Here is a 19,308-nt window from a genome sequence, read left to right as displayed (position 1 = left end):
TTTCATAAACTAAAAAATGTTACTTTATTTTTGTTAATTTTATATATAAATATTTTAATAATTAAACTAAGTAAAAGTCTAAATAATCTACCATTTTATCAAACAAAATTTTCTTAAAAATCCTAAAAAAAGTTAAAAAATCAAGATCAACAAGATCTTGATATAAGTGCTTTAGTTTTATTTAGATTTTCTTTAATTTTTTTTCTTTCAATTTTTATATAAGGTAAATATTATTTTATTAATTAAATTTATTAATTTTGTCAAACTATATTTTTCTAACAAACCCATCAAAATTAAAATATATATATATCAAACAAGTTTTTAGTGGCTAGTAGTGTTAGCCCATAGAGTTAGGAGGCAACTATGTAATTTTTTTAAAATTAAATTAGTTATTTTTGTTTTTAATAAGTTGAATGATATAAATAAATAGGTTTGAATTTTAAAAATATATATTTAATTTAGTTTAAAAGTAAAATGTCTAAAACAATTGGGAATATATGTTAATGCATATATTATTACTCTTATTTAAATGTTTAAATTTCTTGACATATACAAAAATTTGTACAATATATGTTATATTTAAGAGTTGTAATAATATGGTAGGCACGTGTAGGCTAAAGGGAGAGTCACGTGACAACGATCCACAAAAATTCACACAATTTGAGTGGTACACTTATGAAGAGGAATGAATATAATGAATGTGTAGAGAGAGAGTAAAGGATAAGGAGTATATACTATATTCTTCCATAGACTAGGGGCCTTATTTTTTATTTTGATTTTTTTAATTAATTAATTTATAATAATTTATTATCAACTTTTTAATATAAAAAACTTAATCTCATATTAATAACTTCCATTCTAATTTTATACGTTTTAAAAAGAATTCAACAAATTTTTATTAAAATTAAAATGATTAATTTTATTATTTATAAAATTTTAATAATAATCTAACATTATTTCATCCTCTCTCATTAATTACATAACTGAATTTATTAATCAAAATAATTAAATATTCTCTATTTAAATAAAATAAAATAAAATTTATTATTATACATTAATATTTTTTTTATTTTTTTTTAAATACTTATCTTTATCAAAATTAACCTAATTAACAGTATTCAAATAATTTGGATTTATTATAATAAACTTATATTGCATAAGAAATATCTGAGTTAATTTGATTTATTTTTTATTATTTAAATTCAATTATCTCATGTCATATGTTTAGTTATTGAATAATTAATTTATTAATTAAATATATTTATTTTATTTTTATAAATTTTAAATATAAAATAATATTATAATAATTTATCTAGTTCAAATATAAAAAACTATTCTTTTATCAAATACAATTTTTATAAAAAATAACTATCTTAATTTTATCTTATCTGAGGTGCTTTAAGTTTAAGCGGAGAAGTGAGTACCATAACGATAGAGTGTCATGCTAGTTCTCTTAAATAAAAAATTTTCTAATTAATACATAAATTTTAAGATTTCCCTTTTAAGGATATATTTTTTTAAGTTTTATCTTCTTTTTAGAACTTATTGATTTAGATTAATATACCAAATCACCATTATATTATATATATTTTTTAAATTTAATAAAAGATAATTATATATTTTAATAAATAAAATAATAGTTATATTTTAAATAAAAATGTTTTAAAAGCCAAATATTAATATTATTCTAACTATAATCAAAACTTGTTTCATATTTTAAAATACAAAAATATTTATCTATTTTTAATTAAATTTTAATATAAAAAACATTTTAATAATTATTTAAAAAAAAGTGAAATAACCCACATTTTTTAATCAAATATTGTCTTTTTTTTTTCTTTTTTTTTCTTTTTTTAACTATAAAAATCTCCAATATCAAACAGTTCTAAAGAAGAAAAAGAAAGAATATAATAAATTAAATTCCTTGGGATTCCTATTTAGAGAGAGAGAAGAGAGAGAGCCATCTACATATAAGAAAGAGGAGGAGAAGAAGAAAGGGGTCACAGTTCAGGGTCCCTATTAGAGAAGAGCAAAGAAGTCTGATTCTTCCTTCCTTTCTTCACTTTTATCCCCTCAATCCATTTCTGATTTCATTTCATTTCATAATAAGGGATATCATCAAATAAACAACAACAACAGACAGACAAATACCCCTCTTCCCTGTCCCCAAAGAGATTCAAAATGGAGAGAGAAACTGAAGTTATACAGTCCAGGTTCAAGAGAATTTGTGTCTTCTGTGGGTAGTAGCCAGGGGAAGAAAAGCAGCTACCAAGATGCTGCCGTTGAGCTAGGAATGGAATTGGTATTTATTTCTCCTTCCCATCTTCTTTCACAAATACCCTCTTCAAAATGGGGACAATGGTTGTTTCTCATATCATATCTCTGTCACGGGTTCCTCACAAAAGCTAAAACTTTGCATGCTAAGACTTTGCAATAATAAATGAAACCCAAAAACTAAAAAGGGTTGTTGTAAAGAGCAATATCTTCCTTGAAAAGAGGTTTTTTATTATTTATTTAAATCATTGTTTTTAACCCATTTGAAGGTTTCAAGGAACATTGATCTGGTTTATGGAGGTGGAAGCATAGGTCTAATGGGTTTAGTTCTCAGGCAGTTCATAATGGTGGTCGTCATGTTATGGGTGAGTTTTTTTTTGTTTTTTTTTTACCTTCTTGGACTATCCATCATTTATTGATTAGTAGATGGTTAATGATCTTTCTTTTATCTGCAGAGTGATTCCCAAGACTCTGATGCCTAGAGAGGTTTTCATCTTCTAATCTGATTATGTATAATCTGTACACATGATTAATGTTGTGCCTTATCCATAGCACTGAACTACTGCAGTATATTTTGATGGCTGACATCTCATTCATTATTATTCTTATACATATATGGGTTCAAAATATGGTCACATCTTTTTTCTCTTTTGATTTTTTATTAAATAATCAAAATCCCCAAAGAGACAGCTATGGGCAGTCTCCTTCCTGTCCTTGGCCCTTGGTCCTTTTTCTTTTTCCTTGGCCTTTTTCTCAAGATTTCAGATCATTGTTTTGCCTTTTACTGTTCTATTCCGACTTTGGAATAGGATTGAAGTATAAATTGGCTCTTTCTCTCCACCTTGCTCAAGGATTTGCAGAATCTTGGCAGGCTCTCATCATTGCTTTCACTGTTACAAGAAACAAGTGCATATAGACTATTATTAATCCAAAACAAAACAAAAAAGCTTCAGAGATTTTACTGGGGTTTGGTGTAAATTTTGGTGCAGTTAATGGTGAGACAGTAGGGGAAGTGAAGGCAGTTGCAGATTATGCATCAAGGAAAGCAGAGATGGCTAGGCATTCTGATGCTTTCATTGCTTTACCGGGTCAGTTTTCTTCTTTGTTATAACTTCATTTGGCTTATTGTGTTCTAATTATATGTTTTGTTTTGTTTTGTTTGTTTTCCCTTTTACCTAACAAGCATGGACATGCTGTTCTTCACTTTTTTTTTTTTTTTTGATAAAAAGTCCTCAAAAGATGATTTTATTTATATAATTTGTTTAGTTAAATTGTCTTGTCTACTATTACAATGATTATTATTACAAATAAAGAATAAAAAGAAGAATAGAGGTATATAATTAATTTGAAATAGTTGTGACAAGTTTACTACATTTAGCATCTGTGATATGTGAAAGCACCTGTGTTTGGCTTTAAATTATAAATGATGATGATGATCACAGACACATCCCTCTGCCTTTGCCTGGATTGGACTGAACTTTCCTCTCACAGACCCCAAAGCACATGATTAGATGGCATGTTTTCAAAACCCTTGTTTGTTGACCCATCACATCCTTCACTGAATACTTAGGACCTGTTTGTTTGGGTCTCTCAATGACAATATTTTCAACTACTGCCAATTAGTGCTAAAAGAACCAGGGAAGAGAATGAGACACTGCCAAACATACTTTATATTCAAGTGTTTTTGTCTAGTAGCAGAAACTGTGCAACCAAACAGGAGTCTGGCTCCCAAATGCTTTCTAACTTTTTTGTCCTCCAAATTAGGCCTTGTTTGATGGTCTCTTACTTGATATTACCAATCAATTTTTGTAAAACTATATTTGAAAGGGCAATTTGGTAATAAAAAACCCAAATACCTTATGATTGTATTTCACTTTGGGGGCTAAATGGTCATTTCACTTTATTTTCCTGCTCCAATTGATGTGTTATACTCTTTCTTCCCCCACTGTCCTTGTACTCTCCTCCATAAGTAAATAAACAAATGGCCATTATAACATGAATGCAATACTTATTCTATTTTCCACTTAACAAGAACCCACAATGATATGGAAATGTTAGGCCTTGTTGGGTTATTTGAATAATCCTCAAATAACTTACCATGTTTTCATCAATCAAATTACTAAAATACCCTCTGTTTTCTTCTTAATACATTCATTTTTTATATAGAACCTTCCTTGTGAAGTGATTGTGCATATGGAATTTAATAGATATAACATGTGCAGGTGGATATGGGACACTTGAAGAGCTACTGGAAGTGATAACTTGGGCTCAGCTTGGCATACATGACAACCTGTAATATATATGTTCTTCTTCTTGTGATCTATATATATTATTATTAGTACTACCAAATTAAAGTTCGAGCTTGATCTTCTTGTTACAGGTTTGGATTGCTGAATGTGGATGGGTACTATAACTCTCTGTTGTCATTCATAGACAAAGCTGTGGAAGAAGGATTCATCAGTCCAAATGCAAGGCATATTATTGTATCTGCTCCTACAGCTAGGGAGTTAGTTAAGAAGCTGGAGGTAGTTATATATAAATTAAAATCTTCTTGATGTTTCAATTAATAGAAGTAAAAATGAAAAATTTGTTGTTTCAGGAATATGTTCCTCGTCATGAAGGAGTTGCGTCGAAGTTGAACTGGGAGATGAGCAGCTTGGCTACTCATCGAAATTCGACATATCTAGGTGATGAAAATGGGCTTTTGGGTGCCTTGCTACTACTACTAACTTTGAAAGATAGAAAAAAAATGATTTTATAATTTTGGTATGGAGGGAGGGATGATATTCTTCTTTGTAAATCACTCACTGGCTGCTAAAGAACCAGACCAGAACAAACCAGAGCATTTGAAGCGTTTTTGTGTTCCTCTTCCCCAACTTATTAGGTTTTTTTCATTTTGATGTGTAAGTACCTACTACTATTAGATGATCATCATCCTTGCATATCAAATATCAAATCCCCTTTTGTTCTGTCTCTGTTTTTATTTATTTAATGTTTCATCTTATGATTAGTCTAATTGAAATTGGCCAATGTGTTGCTTGGTTTGGTTCTAATGTTGGAGACAGGCAACATTTGCTTCTGTTTAAGGTTTCTATCATCTTTGAGGATGAACAGACAAAGAAACAACACATCTTTGAGGGAAGGAGGGCCCTAGGGTTTCTCAAATGTAGTTACAAATGAATTAAAGAGGGCCTCTTTTTGCCTTCCTTTTTATTATCAGAGGGGACCATTTAGTTATCAAGATTCTATGCCTAGAACCCCTCTAATTTGCATTTTCAATATTAACCTATTAAGACAGAAAATTAATTCATAATTCTGTGGTAGAGTTCATAAAGTCATGTTATAAAAGTCATATATTCGAGATTTTTTTTTTTAGTATTAAAGAAGAACTAGTATGAACACTTCGCATACTCAAATACTTTTAGATGAAATCGAACTCGTGACATTTTGATCTTTTAAGCCGACTTTTATCACTGAACATATTGAGGCGATCATATGAGATCGAAGAAATTATCCTAAAGTATATATTTTTACTTCAATATAGTTTTATAATAGTTGGCACCACTTTTCTAAGTGGTTATGAAAACCTCATTTCACTTAAAACTCTACTACATCACCTTTTTGGGACCCTCTACGATATTATTGGAGTACTCTTTAATATATGTTTTTTGGTACTTTTTTTTCTTGATTCTTCGTTAGTCTTGAACTATTTTCAGTTTGATTAATTAACCAACGTCACATATAAGCTCCGATAAAGATCAAGAAAGTCTAATTGAGCTCTATTTTTTCTGATAAAATCAATTACTTTGAATATTGGGTTCTTAAAAGTAAAGTCCATATTTATTATAAGGCACGTCGTTTACATGAGAGAGCACCAGCCTGTATGGTCTAATAAGCTAGCACACAATGTCGCCGTTCTAACCGTTGCAAGAACTGCATTTCACCAACTACTTTTACTAATTAACCAAACAGGTCCTTCAATTTTCATCAATTTCCTCAAATTCTATGTCCATTCAAAATTCAAATATTATCTTATTTAACTTACAATAATTAATTCTAAAATTAACCCATTTCATTAGATTAAATTTAAAACCATTCAAACCTTCATTTTTTTTAATTCGCGGTTTAAAATGATCATAAAAGGATCTATGTAACCTATAAAAAAATATACATATTAAACCTTTATTTATCCAAATCTTTTAAACATAAAATATTTTATAGTGTAGTAATTTTAAGATAAAGAATATATATTATAGTAGTTAATTCTCAATATTAAAGATAACATAAAAAATTATTATCGTCAATTGAAAAGTTTCGAAACAAGATCAGGGCATCGAGGACCCATATTAAGTAAGTATGTATTTTATTGATGATATATTTAATATTTTATGTTTGTTTTTCTGATTGTTTTATTTCAATTAAATTTTTGACAACGTATTATATTACAATTTGATTTGTAATTGGCTTACTTTTTTTTAAACCGATTGAATTTTCATAATACTATGGACACGAAATAAAGAAAAGACCATAACTTATTGTATCTATTCGAGTTTTGCTTATTTCAACATTTCATTTTAAATGTTTACACAAATAAACAAAACCAAACATATTGACTATTTCTCGAATAAAATGAAGTTTTTTTCTTTTTTTTTCTTTTTATAGGGAAATAGTAGCACATAATGACAAATTACGACCATACTATTAAAGACCCTAAACAATTATAAGGTGAATGAACGACCGTCAATTATAAGGTGAATGAAACTAGCCCGTGGACCATTTGATTTATGTTTCCTTTAATAACAAAGGTAAGGTTATACCTGTCCTATAGTAACAAACCTTATTTGGATGGTCTCAACTTCCCTTCAATAAACAGTATTTGCTTCAAAGTTTTCTCCAAAATCCTTAACCTAACAACAACCTTATAAAATCCCATTTTAATTTCTTCATTTCTATCATCTTCCTCATCATCTCTAGCTTTCTCTACCTTAGCCCTAACCTAAGTCATCAATGGCGACCAATTACATCTACACATGTCTACAAGGATATATCCTTTCCTGCTCCATTATAATCCTCTTCCTCAACCATCCAACTTTCGCCGCAATAAAGACATACCAATTTGATGTAATAATACATTTTTTAACACATTTTACCTAATTGATCTATAATTATGTATATATAATTATTTGCATGCATGCAGATACAAGTGAAGAACGTGAGCAGGTTGTGTCATGCTAAGCCTATTGTCACGGTTAATGGGTTATTTCCAGGACCCACTGTTTATGCTAGAGAAGGAGATCAACTTCTTATCAATGTCACAAATCATGCTCATACAATATAATCCATCATTGGTACCATTTATAAATTTTTTTAAATATTGTTTAGCGCGATTTTTATAATCTATTTTATTGATAGGCACGGGTTGAAACAATTCCGAAATGGATGGGCAGATGGACCGGCGTATAACTCAATGTCCTATCAAGAATGGGCATAGCTATGTTTATAATATTACGATTACGGGTCAAAGAGGAACTTTATGGTGGCATGCACATATTCTATGGCTAAGGGCTACCGTTTATGGCGCCATTGTATCTGCCTAAAATCGCAACTCCTTTTCCTTTCCCTCACCCGACCTCGAAACTACCCTTGTCCTAGGTATATTGAATTATTTGAATTTGATGTTACAAGTCTAAATTGAGCTTTATATATAAAAACCAATAATTTTCTACTAACAAATAATAGGTGACTATAGTTGTTGATTTTGTTTAATAATTTGAAATATTACATAAATAAAGTTAATACGACTCCACTTTAATTGTTTTTAACGCATATTGCTTTACCTTTTATCGCATTTGTAGGAGAATGGTGGAATCAAGATGTCGAGACACTTGTTAACACGGCTAACAAGCTTGGCTTGCCGCCGCCAACCTCCGACGCTCACACCATCAACGGAAAACCTGGTCCCACTTCTTTCCATGTTCCGAAAAGCGTAAGAATATAATTACAAACAAATTATTCTTAATCCATATAATTAACAAACTTTATACTAATTTAACATAATTCTTTTATGATAGACACTTTTGCCTTCGGGTTGAGCAAGGAAAAACGTACCTATGAGGATTTATCAACGCTGCACTCAATGATGAACTATTTTTTCGCAATATCGAATCATAACCTAACCGTGGTAGAAATAGACGCGGTCTACCCCAAACCCTTCACTACCGATGCCATATTGATTGCCCCGGTCAAACCACCAATGTCTCGTCAAAGCTGACCAAAACCGAACCGTTACTTCATGGCAGCTAGGGCTTTCATGGACGCACCGTTGTAGTTGATAATAAAACCGCTACCGCTATTCTACAATACAAAGGTGTCTCAAACACGGTATTGCCTAGTTTACCTCAACTTCCGGCTCAAAACAATTCCAACTTCGCTTTAACCTACAATCAAAAACTCAAGAGCCTAATACTCCTTATTTCCCGCAAATGTACCACTCACGATTAATCGTCATCTCTTCTACACGATGGTTTGGGGATTAATCCTTGCCCGAGTTGCCAAAATGGAACTCAACTCACGGCTTCGATAAACAACGTGACGTTTGTAATGCCGAAAATTGGCTTATTGCAATCACATTACTTTAACATAGCGGGAGTTTTTCGAACTGATTTCCCCGACAAGCCTCAACAACGTTTAACTATACGGGTGCACCACTTACGTCCGAACCTAGGGACATCACTCGGGACGAGGTGAGTAAATTGAGGTTCAATTCTAATGTTGAACTTGTTTTGCAAGATACAAATCCTTCTAACGGTCGAATCTCATCCTTTTCACCTTCACGGGTTCAATTTTTTCGTGGTTGGTTCGGGCGTTGGAAACTTTGATCCAACAAATGATCCGGCTAAGTTTAATTTAGTTGATCCTCCCGAAAGGACTACGGTTGGAGTTCCAACTGGCGGGTGGACTGCTATAAGATTCAGAGCCGACACTCCAGGTAAATATTTTTTTTTTATGAAGAGAATGAATCTTTTTATCGAAGGATAGGAACAAATGGAATATTTTAATAAGGTTTTACTAATAATTAATGTTGGATTATGATTGTGACATATTTAATGAATGTAGGAGTATGGTTCATGCATTGGTCATTTAGAACTTCATACAATGTGGGGATTAAAGATGGCTTTTTGTCGTAGAAAATGGGAAATCAGACGATGAATCGGTTCTACCTCCTCCGGCGGACCTCCCACTTTGTTAACAAAGATTATCGATCTCCCATTATCAATATCAAACGATCCAAATTGTAAACACGATCTTTAAATCCTTGCAAAATTGAGGATTTACGTTGTTCAATTATAAACTCGAAATTAATGGGATCTTGCAAGGGACATATTGATATTGTTTATTTGTAAAGCCGGGGGTAGGCTTGTACATAGAATCTTCGATTGTTTTAAGGTTCTATATCAATAAAAGCTTAAACATTCCATTTTCATTAGTGCACTTTTTGTTGTTTGGATGATTGTAAATTAAATAAACACATATGACATATGGGTAGAGTTTTAAAAATTATTCCTAGTATATAAACTTAAAAATTTAAATAATAAATTATTTATTTATAAATATCAAATAAATTACTTTTTAGATGATTTTGAGTGATTGGATAGTTTTACAATAAAATTGTAGAGCATGTTTTTTTTTTATAAAAAAATAATTTATCACATAATATTTAGTTTTTAATAATTCAATTTGAATTCATCAATCAAAATATATTTATTCTTTTTTTTCAATCTCTTACTTTTCAATCAATAAAATAAAAAAACAATTAAATTCACAAATAACCAACATCAAACAAGCTATACTATAAAATATCTTTTACATATAATTGTCTTCTACTTAAAAAATAAATACAATGGTTGAGTGATATGGGCCAAATATCAGATGTGGTTAAAAGAAGAGGGCCCGTTAGCTCAAGAAATCCGTGATTCATTTGTGGCTTCTTTAATCCAATGGGCCGGCCTTGGATCCTAGGTTAAATTTGTCTCTAAAATATTTAGAAAAAATAAATCAAAAATAAGAAAGTGCTCATATTGTCCAATTGAAATTTTAAAACGGTATGATGTTACGATTTTAGATTAGGTTAACTAATCTAATTTTAATTAAACTCTTAAATTGATAAATTTTTACGATTTTAAGTTTACGATAATAAAATTTTACTATTTACTAGGTTATAAATAATTTCCAATTTTATGATTTTATACAATTTTTAATTAAAAAATAATAATTTATATTTATAAATAAAAAAAGTTAGTATTTATTCAAATAAATAAATAATATAATTCATTTTGTAAATATATTATAGTCTTATTTACTTATTATAATTTTATATTTAAATATATACATTTTTAAAATTGATTAAGTATATACTTAATTATATATATAAATAATAATAAATATATAATTAATATCTTTTTCAATTAAACTCCTACGTTCCGATTTCAAGTAAATTAAAGATTTTAAGAACTTACCATTAACAACGATTTTGACGTAAATTTTAAAAATTTTACGTCTAAATCTTTAGAATAACATTTTTTTTCTCAATCTTCAAGCTATAATACTATTAATAAATCAAATTCATATATTCCGAAAAAATAAATAATAACAAATTCAAATATTCGTATATACCCCTAGACAGACAATAATGATAGGCATGCGTATTAGTAGATAGTTAGATGAACACGACTTGAAAAAATAAATTTACAAGAGTGTGATTAATTAATGAGAATAAATTGTCGTACTTATTAACAACTTCGAGTCTCATTAGTCAATAATAAAAAAGAAGAATGAGAAGAAAAGGGACAAGATTAAAGCAACCAACAACAAGATAATTAAAAGTTGGGCCCCCGGACAATTGAATTAATTTGTCTTTGAAAAGCATGATAAGTTTATATATAGTAGTGTAATGTGTCTATTCATAGATAATTCATGTACGTTTGTTCTTTGAGAATGAGTGTTTCTAGTACACTTGTGACAACACCAATTCTGGATTTTATATATATTACCCCCACCTATATATCTCTATCTTTGTTCTCAATTTTATCCACTATATAATTATTTATTTGTTTTTTTCATAAGATTAAAAATTATTACTATACATTATCCATCTAAATTAATAAAATATCTCTGATTCATTTTTAAATATTCACATTTTTTTTAAGAATATATATATATATATATATATATATATATATATATATATATATATATTTAAAGTGACAAAAGTGGTTATTAAGATCAAAATTCACGAATTTGATTACACTTACAACGCCTTAAATTTAAGTGAAATCATAACTAGGGGTGATAACTCGGATCATGTTCAGGTTGGCGGGATTGGGATTGGGATCGGGATAGGATAGCAAGTTATTCAATTGAGCGATATTAAACTTGAACTGATTTGTTTAATAATTCAGGTCTAAACCTCATGAACCTAATTTGTTTATTTGTAATTAACTTAAACCAATGACTTGATTTACCTACCACTCAAGCTCAACTCGATTAACCTGACGTAATTAATTTATCTATCTCTATTTCTAAATTAAAATGACATCAATACAAAACAAAATAAAGTTAATCATACATTCATTTAAAAAAAGCATACAAAAAGACGGTAATGAGTAGGAAAATAAAAAAAATTGTAAACGAGTTGACGAATCTACTCTGAGTAATTTCAAGTCGACCCGATTTTTAACCTGTTTATTTAATCAGGTTAAACGGGTCAACCTAATTTTGACCCGAACCTCAAAATACATAACCTAACATTATATTTTTGTGTTCGATTCTGTTTTCGTGTCAAGTTTAAAATTGTCGGCCAAATCATGACGGTCGATTATTTTGAAAATTAAAGATTTAATTTATTTTGTAAAATCGTTTTCAAATATGTTTAATTACCTAATTACTCTTCAATTATTCATTATTAATTGAAGTTAGATAAACAATTGAAATTATATCATAAAAGCATGCAAAAAAAAAAAAATTATTGAAATTTGAAAACTAAACCCATATCATTTTCAACAAGAGAACATGATAACCAAACATTTACTTCAAATAATTTCACTCATGCATCATTATATTCCAACATTTAAATAATTTATGTTATAGATTTAACTAAATATCAATTTTTAAAAATTGAATTGAACCTAACCACAAACTCCCCCTTTAAAGAGGTTGGTGCTAGACATTCAAGGAATAAACTCATATATATCACAAAAATACAAATTATCCAATTTGTTTGGATTTGCATTTGAGATATCTTAATTATAGGGAAGTGAAGAAATATGTTATTATGTTTTTCTTTTGTGTTTTTTCTTTTACTCATTTGATTATTTATGTAATTCTTCTTCTTTACTTATTGTTAATAAAATAAAATAAAAAAACAAAATAAAACATATAAATGATGATTGTCATGGGTCGGATACGGTTCAAAGGCGTTTTCGGGTGGTTTCCATTTTTGCAATGCGCATGGAACAAGTCACTGTTGATTACTATTCTGCCCCTATCTCTCGACACATACACGACATAATAATATGTTTGGACGATTATTACCCTTTTCTCTCTATTAGATTCCCATAATATGGGACCCATCTAGCAAAACTTCATTTTCCTTTTTATTTTTATATATAAAATCAAATTAGCCCTTTATGTTTTTTAATGTTAGAATAAGTCTTTATAGAAGTTAATTTTGCATTTTAGTACTGTTTCTTTTCTCCGCATCAAAGTTATTTGATTTAGCAATTTAGTGACATGAGTAATAAGACATTAGTTTTATTGAAAACATTTGAAATATTTAGTTAATTTTTTTATTATGAATAAAAAAGACTTTTTACACCTACCTAACTTAATTATAATATTATTTATTGGTCAAATAATTAATGAATAGGTTTTCTAAGTCATTATTAGTTATTTTTTTTTTTTTAATTATTAAACTAGAAGTGATTTGAGTTTTTAATAAAAAAATTACTATAAGAGAAAATTTAATAATTTATTTTTTTAGTTAATAATTCAATAAATAATTGATATGTTTTCTTTTTAAATTTTATATAAATTCACAAATTATTTTTTAAAAGTAATATTATCTAATTTAGATGAATAAACTAATAAATAAATCTAATTTAAAAGTTAAAATAATTAATTAAATATATTTTTAATTTTTTGATTTAAATATTTTTTACTGTTTTACTTTTTACCTTTTTAATTTATTTTTATTAAACTTTTTCTTATTTCATTGTTTTATTTTCATATTTTTTATTAATAATATTTTTAAAAAGTAAGAATTAATGTTTTATTATTATTTTTATTTTTTAAAAAATGTATAACTATAATACTATTATAATTTATTGACTATTTAAAATATTTCATAGAATTATAGAAATAATTATTTTTATTTTAATAATTGAATATATATTACATTATTTATTATTTTTATGTATTCTATTTTCTATATATTTTTAAAACATCAATAAATTCTGCCTTTAATATATGTGCACCGATTTATTTAATTAATTAGTAGGTGATATGAATTTAGAATTTATTTTCTTAACATTTTAAAACATCAAATAATTCATAAAATATAATAAATAAATTATATATATATATAATATATATATATCTATATATATATATATATATATATATATATATATATATATATATATATATATATATATATATATATATCAAACATCAAAATAAAAACGAATAAAATATGTATTAAGAAAGCATGTCATAAACAAATGGAAGCAAAGCTAAAAGTAAAAGTACAATTATCCTATAATCTAAACCACTGAATGTGTGATTGATAATTTCAACTAAGCCCAAATAAACACGGCTTTCAATGTTTAACAGTAAGCAAACAAGAATTAAGTTTTTATTTATTATGTTATTACGAAACTGTTTATAACGTGTGAATAAATCGTAACCAATACAAAAACACACAAAATGTTATCAAAAGTTATGCCCAATTGAATCTTAGAATGACATTAAGAAGATCATACTCCCGTGATAAGTAAATCTAAGATATATAACCTAGTAAACTTGATACAATTAATTATCACTTTATCTATCAACCTATAACATTCATATTTTCATATATATTATATTTTGTAGAGGTCTTGAGGATCCTCTCCACCAAGGCCAAAGTTTTTTTATCAAAGAGTAAATTGGACCTCATCATCGGAACAAGCAGACGAATCTATGTTAGGGTTTTCTTAGGCTCAAGTCCACCCAATAAAGCTATTAATTAATATTTTTTTAATAAACTAAGGTAAATTATTCTCTAATTTTATCTTATTTTTCAATTTAATTTATTCGATAAAATATACTTAGTTTTATTTTATATTTTGTAAATCTCCTAATATTTTTTCAACGCCATTTAACTTAAAATTATGGATTCGTTCCTGAGGAAACCCCATAATCGATATCATCTGTCGCCATCGGAGTTGGCCCCTAACAACAAAGTGTGCAAGACCCCTCGTCCACTCCCTTAGTTAACCTAATTGGCGTTCTCCACCGAATGGTGAATGGAGTCTATCTTTACCTCGTGACCAATATAACAAGTCATAATGTCACACCTTGATTCTCAACCATTGTAAGTTGCGGTGTTCCCCTTCATATCCTGGATTATAATGCAATTCATTTTGGCTCCCAAATACCAAATCAACCAACCTATAGTGTCTCAACGATACTGAGGAACAAAGCTCGAGACGATGTATCCAAACATTAAAAATCTTTAATATTCACATCTCATTTTTTTTAAAGTTTAAAATCTAACATGATTTTCACATAATCATAATATTCACTCAAAGTAAGACATTAAAAGTAAAAATCGAATAAGTAACTTTTGGTTCCAACTCTCTCATATTTTCACTACTCATTTTTCGACCTATAAAGCTGACATTTAATCATATCCAAAACCAAAGAAGTCAAGATGACTACTTCTATCCATAATATCTACTTAAATTGTTGTTGTGTCCCCGGGTCATCAGGGTCATTGAAGGGGCATGGAAAATACTATTTCCCAAGGTAAGTTAATAACCTAGTAAACATTAATCTAAAATTAACCATGATCTATGTTTGAAAGTAACCTAGTCACAATGGTTTGACCAGCTTTATTATTCAGATGAATATAGCAAGAGACTCGTGGGTGGCGAGCTAAGTATGATTAATTTAACTTACACAAGTCAAACCCTAGCTTAATCTGCCCATTCTTCCCCATTTTTTTTTTATTTTTAAAATTAATAATATTACTACATCAGACTTGGGAATTCTTCCAAATTTTCTCTCACATCGATATTTTAATAATAACAATAATAATCATCGCGATAAGTACGTAGGACCCAAATCGATGAAAACAGGAGAATTAATATGCCATTATTAAAATATTAACGGTTATAAAATTTAGACGAAATTAAGACTGCTTGTTAAGATCTTTGTTGTCTAGCTGGCGTTTGTATGTATAAGTAGACATAAGCTTCTTCAGATCCGAAGAAAAAGGCTGAGAAAAAATACAAATTTACTATATCATCATCAAATCCCACTTTTTGTACTGCCTTTACTTGTAATATCTATCTCTCTTCTTCTTCTCGGCGAGTCTCGGTGATGATGGTGGTTCGGATGTTTAATGGTTTTCTTGGCATGGGTAGTGTAAGGTTGAGCGTGATTCTTTCAGATTCTTACTGAAAATTTAGGTAAATTTTGCAGATTTTTGATGAACAAGGTCTGAAATCCATCTGGGTTATAGCTGAAATGATTAATTTCTGGAAGATGGAGGAGGAGGAGGAAAAATGATAAATGTTTAGATCCAGAGTTTTGGAATGCTTGTGCTGGAACTATGGTTAAAATGCCTAGTGTAAATTCAAAAGTGTTCTATTTTCCACAAGGACATGCTGAACATGCTTCTGGAAAAGTTGATTTCAGAAGCTTACCTTCAATTCCACCTTTGATTCCTTGTAGAATATCAAGGATTAGTATATGGCTGATCCAGATACTGCATGAAGTTTATTCGAAAATCAAATTGATTCCTCTCAATTTGAATGTTTATCAGTATTTATATAATGGTGATAATGATGATGATTATGATGAACCGAGAAGATGATGATGATAATGATAATGATAAACCCAATTCTTTGCTAAACTTTGACCCAATCTGATGCAAATAATGGAGGTGGGTTTTCTGTTCCACGTTATTGTGCTGAACAATTTTCCACAAAGCTGAATTTCTCAGTCAATCCACCTGTTCAAACGATTCTTGCGAAAGATGTTCATGGTGAGATCTGGAAATTCCGTCATATTTACAGAGGTACGCAAGACGACATCTTTTGACGACTGGATGGAGGAGCACTTTTGTTAACCAGAAGAAACTCATGGCCGGAGATTCAATCGTGTTCTTGAGAACCGACGACGGGGAAACTCTGCGTCGGTATTCGTAGGAACAAGAGGGAATTGGGTCGACCCAGAATCGTCTTCTGGTTGGAATCCGGCTGGTGGGAATTATCCAACTCCTTATGGAATGTTTTCTACCTATTTCAGAGAAGATGGCAATGGTTTTAGAGGAAAAGTGAAATCTGAATCAGTGATTGAAGCTGCGAATCTTTGCTGCTAATGGTGAGGCGTTTGAAGTTGTTTATTATCCACGAGCAAGTACGCCGGAGTTCTGCGTTAAAGCGTCGAGAGTTAAAGCTGCTCTTCGTATTCATTGGTGTTCTGGTTTGCCGATTCAAATGGCGTTTGAAACAGAGGATTCTTCAAGAACAAGTTGGTTTATGGGTACAATTTCTTCTGTTCATCCAGTTGATCCAACTCGTTGGCCAAATTCACCATGGAGACATCTTGAAGGTATAGATAATCAATCTCCATCTTGTTCAAGGTTTGAATTATTTGAAAATGGTTATGAATTCAAATGATTTTGTGTTGTGGGTTGTAGGTTACATGGGATGAACTTGATTTGCTACAAATGTAAGAATGTAAGTTTCTTGGTTAATAGAATTAGTTTCAAACATTCCCGTTATACCTTTGCAAATCCTAGGAAGAAGTAAGGGTTAAACATTAACTCATGAAATCAAGATCATTATCATCCTCCTCCTCTTCTTCGTTCTCCCTCCCGTTTAATTGTCTTCTTCCAGACAATGCTCCTGCTGGCATGCAGGGAGCCAGGCAAACTTCATATGGTTTATCTTCCTTAACGGATCATATCATCTCCATCAAAAATTTCAAAAAATATCTACTTTCTATCCTTATCCTAATCCTCCATCTAACTTTCACAACCCTTTTCTTAATGTTTCAATTAACCCACCACCAAACCAAATCATGAATCTCTAGCCGTATCTAATCCAAGCAACACCGAAAAAGTTTCATGCTTGCTAACCATGGGGAACCCTAATCCTACTCATACTCCTAAACCAGCTCATATAGTTCTCTTTGGTAAGCCAATACTCACCGGACATCAATTGCCAATCAAAACTACCAAAAAAGATGGATTGGAAACGGATTTTTGTTGTAAGGTGTTTTTGGAATCGAAATCGGAAGATTTGGGTCGGAATCTAGATCTATCGTTGTTTGTGTCTTACGATGAATTATACCGAGAGCTAGAGATTATGTTTGGTATGAAAAGTTCGAAGATAATTGACCTGTTCTTTACAATGACATCGCGGGTTTCTGTCAAACGTATTGGTGATCAATCTTTAGGTAATTTATGTAACAATTTATTTCCTATACATCAAACTTGATAATAATTTAATCATGCTTTTGTTGTTGTTGTTATTTTAGTGAATTTGTGAAAACAGCAAAACGACTTACAATTGAGACCCAAGAAGAAGCACCATCAACAACAACCTAGAAATGAGAGTGGCAATCTTTAATCTTAAGGCCATATTTAATTTGTCATGTCTCTTCTTTCTTGTTTACTATTTAGATAGTCTAAATTGGCCTAAAAGGAAGTTTGGTGCCTAACTAAGTTTGAGTTTATTATTTTCAATTTACTTTCTTGTTTGAACTGATATCCAACCTTATGGGTTTATTAATAATATTTATTTTGTTTGATATAAGGTATTTGTTCTTCAATGAGTTATAACTATTATTATTATTATGTAAATAAGAATTGAAAGAAAAAAGAAAAATGAAAAAGTAGAGGTATTCATGATTGTACTAAGATTGAAGGGGACAAAAAGAAATGGCATAATAAGAGTGTCAGATTATTATTGGTTGGTATTAAGGAATATAATAAGTAGTTACATATATTTTTATTTTTTTATTTAATTATAAAATAACTTTATTTATTAATTATATTATTATATTTTTTTTATTAAATTTAAAATTTATAAAATATTTTAATAATTTATCTTAAATAAATATTATTATAGTTTGTTTGGTGAAGTTATATAAATAAACTTTATTTATTTAAAAAATGTTTAGTGATGGTGATTTTGACGAGTTAAATATTTTTTTAATAAAATGATTTAAAATATATTACTATAATAAATTATTATTTTTTAAATAAAATATTTAATTAATAAATTTAAAGATAAGATTGATAAAAATTAATAAAATAATATTTGATTATAATTAAATTTAAAAATACCAAATAATTATAAATTTTAAAATTACAATCAAACATCTAAACACAAAATCAAACTAGTAGTTGTCACATGATGATTTGTACTCATGCCAGACCTTAATGATATTATTGTATTATGCTCTTGTAGTACCAGTACAATTATCAGTAAATATACTATTATTTATGTACTTTTTCTATTGTTCTTGCAGGTATTTAATCATCGAAAATATATATTACAAATAATGTAAGTAAGTTAATATAAAAATTGTTTTTTTTTTTAAATATTTATAAAATAAAATATAAATGATAATAGTTTAAGTACAACAACAAAAATAATAAAATACGAGTGTTCACATTGTCACCAAACAGAACTCGAATAGAACAAGATTAACAATTTCAGAACAACAATGAAAACATAAGCAAAAATGTTCAACAACGAA

The 19,308-nt window shown here is 28.9% G+C and overlaps 2 protein-coding genes, 1 long non-coding RNA gene and 1 pseudogene across 3 annotated transcripts; all 4 read left to right on the top strand.

The window, feature by feature from the left end:
- Nucleotides 1-1,949: 1,949 nt before the first annotated feature.
- On the top strand, nt 1,950-4,569 carry LOC124920146. Its single transcript, XR_007097628.1, has 4 exons — nt 1,950-2,302; nt 2,544-2,639; nt 2,730-3,362; nt 4,497-4,569. It is a non-coding gene; the product is annotated as an uncharacterized LOC124920146 (long non-coding RNA).
- Nucleotides 4,570-4,575: 6 nt separating this feature from the next.
- Nucleotides 4,576-5,243, top strand: LOC124911007 (cytokinin riboside 5'-monophosphate phosphoribohydrolase LOG1-like). The gene is made up of 3 exons (XM_047451532.1): nt 4,576-4,589; nt 4,655-4,799; nt 4,874-5,243. The coding sequence occupies exons 1-3, from the start codon at nt 4,576-4,578 to the stop codon at nt 5,033-5,035; spliced, it is 321 nt and encodes a 106-aa protein (XP_047307488.1). The 3' UTR covers nt 5,036-5,243.
- Nucleotides 5,244-7,709: 2,466 nt separating this feature from the next.
- LOC124910991 lies at nt 7,710-9,755 on the top strand (annotated as a pseudogene).
- Nucleotides 9,756-15,823: 6,068 nt separating this feature from the next.
- LOC124920145 (auxin response factor 16-like) lies at nt 15,824-18,352 on the top strand. The gene is given in 8 exon segments (XM_047460562.1): nt 15,824-16,447; nt 16,449-16,618; nt 16,621-16,724; nt 16,726-16,763; nt 16,765-16,909; nt 16,911-17,148; nt 17,238-17,264; nt 17,267-18,352. Coding segments are annotated over 8 exon segments (912 nt in total). The 5' UTR covers nt 15,824-16,349; the 3' UTR covers nt 17,359-18,352.
- Nucleotides 18,353-19,308: the final 956 nt, after the last annotated feature.

This window comes from Impatiens glandulifera, chromosome 1 (genome assembly GCF_907164915.1).
Source record: "Impatiens glandulifera chromosome 1, dImpGla2.1, whole genome shotgun sequence".
NCBI lineage: Eukaryota > Viridiplantae > Streptophyta > Magnoliopsida > Ericales > Balsaminaceae > Impatiens > Impatiens glandulifera.
This window is presented reverse-complemented; position numbering and strand designations above follow the sequence as displayed.

Bases quoted from the DNA above. Each gene is read 5' to 3' on its own strand.
- LOC124911007 (XM_047451532.1), top strand. The intron at 4,800-4,873 runs GTAGTTATATAT...TTGTTGTTTCAG, and splicing joins AGTTAGTTAAGAAGCTGGAG to GAATATGTTCCTCGTCATGA.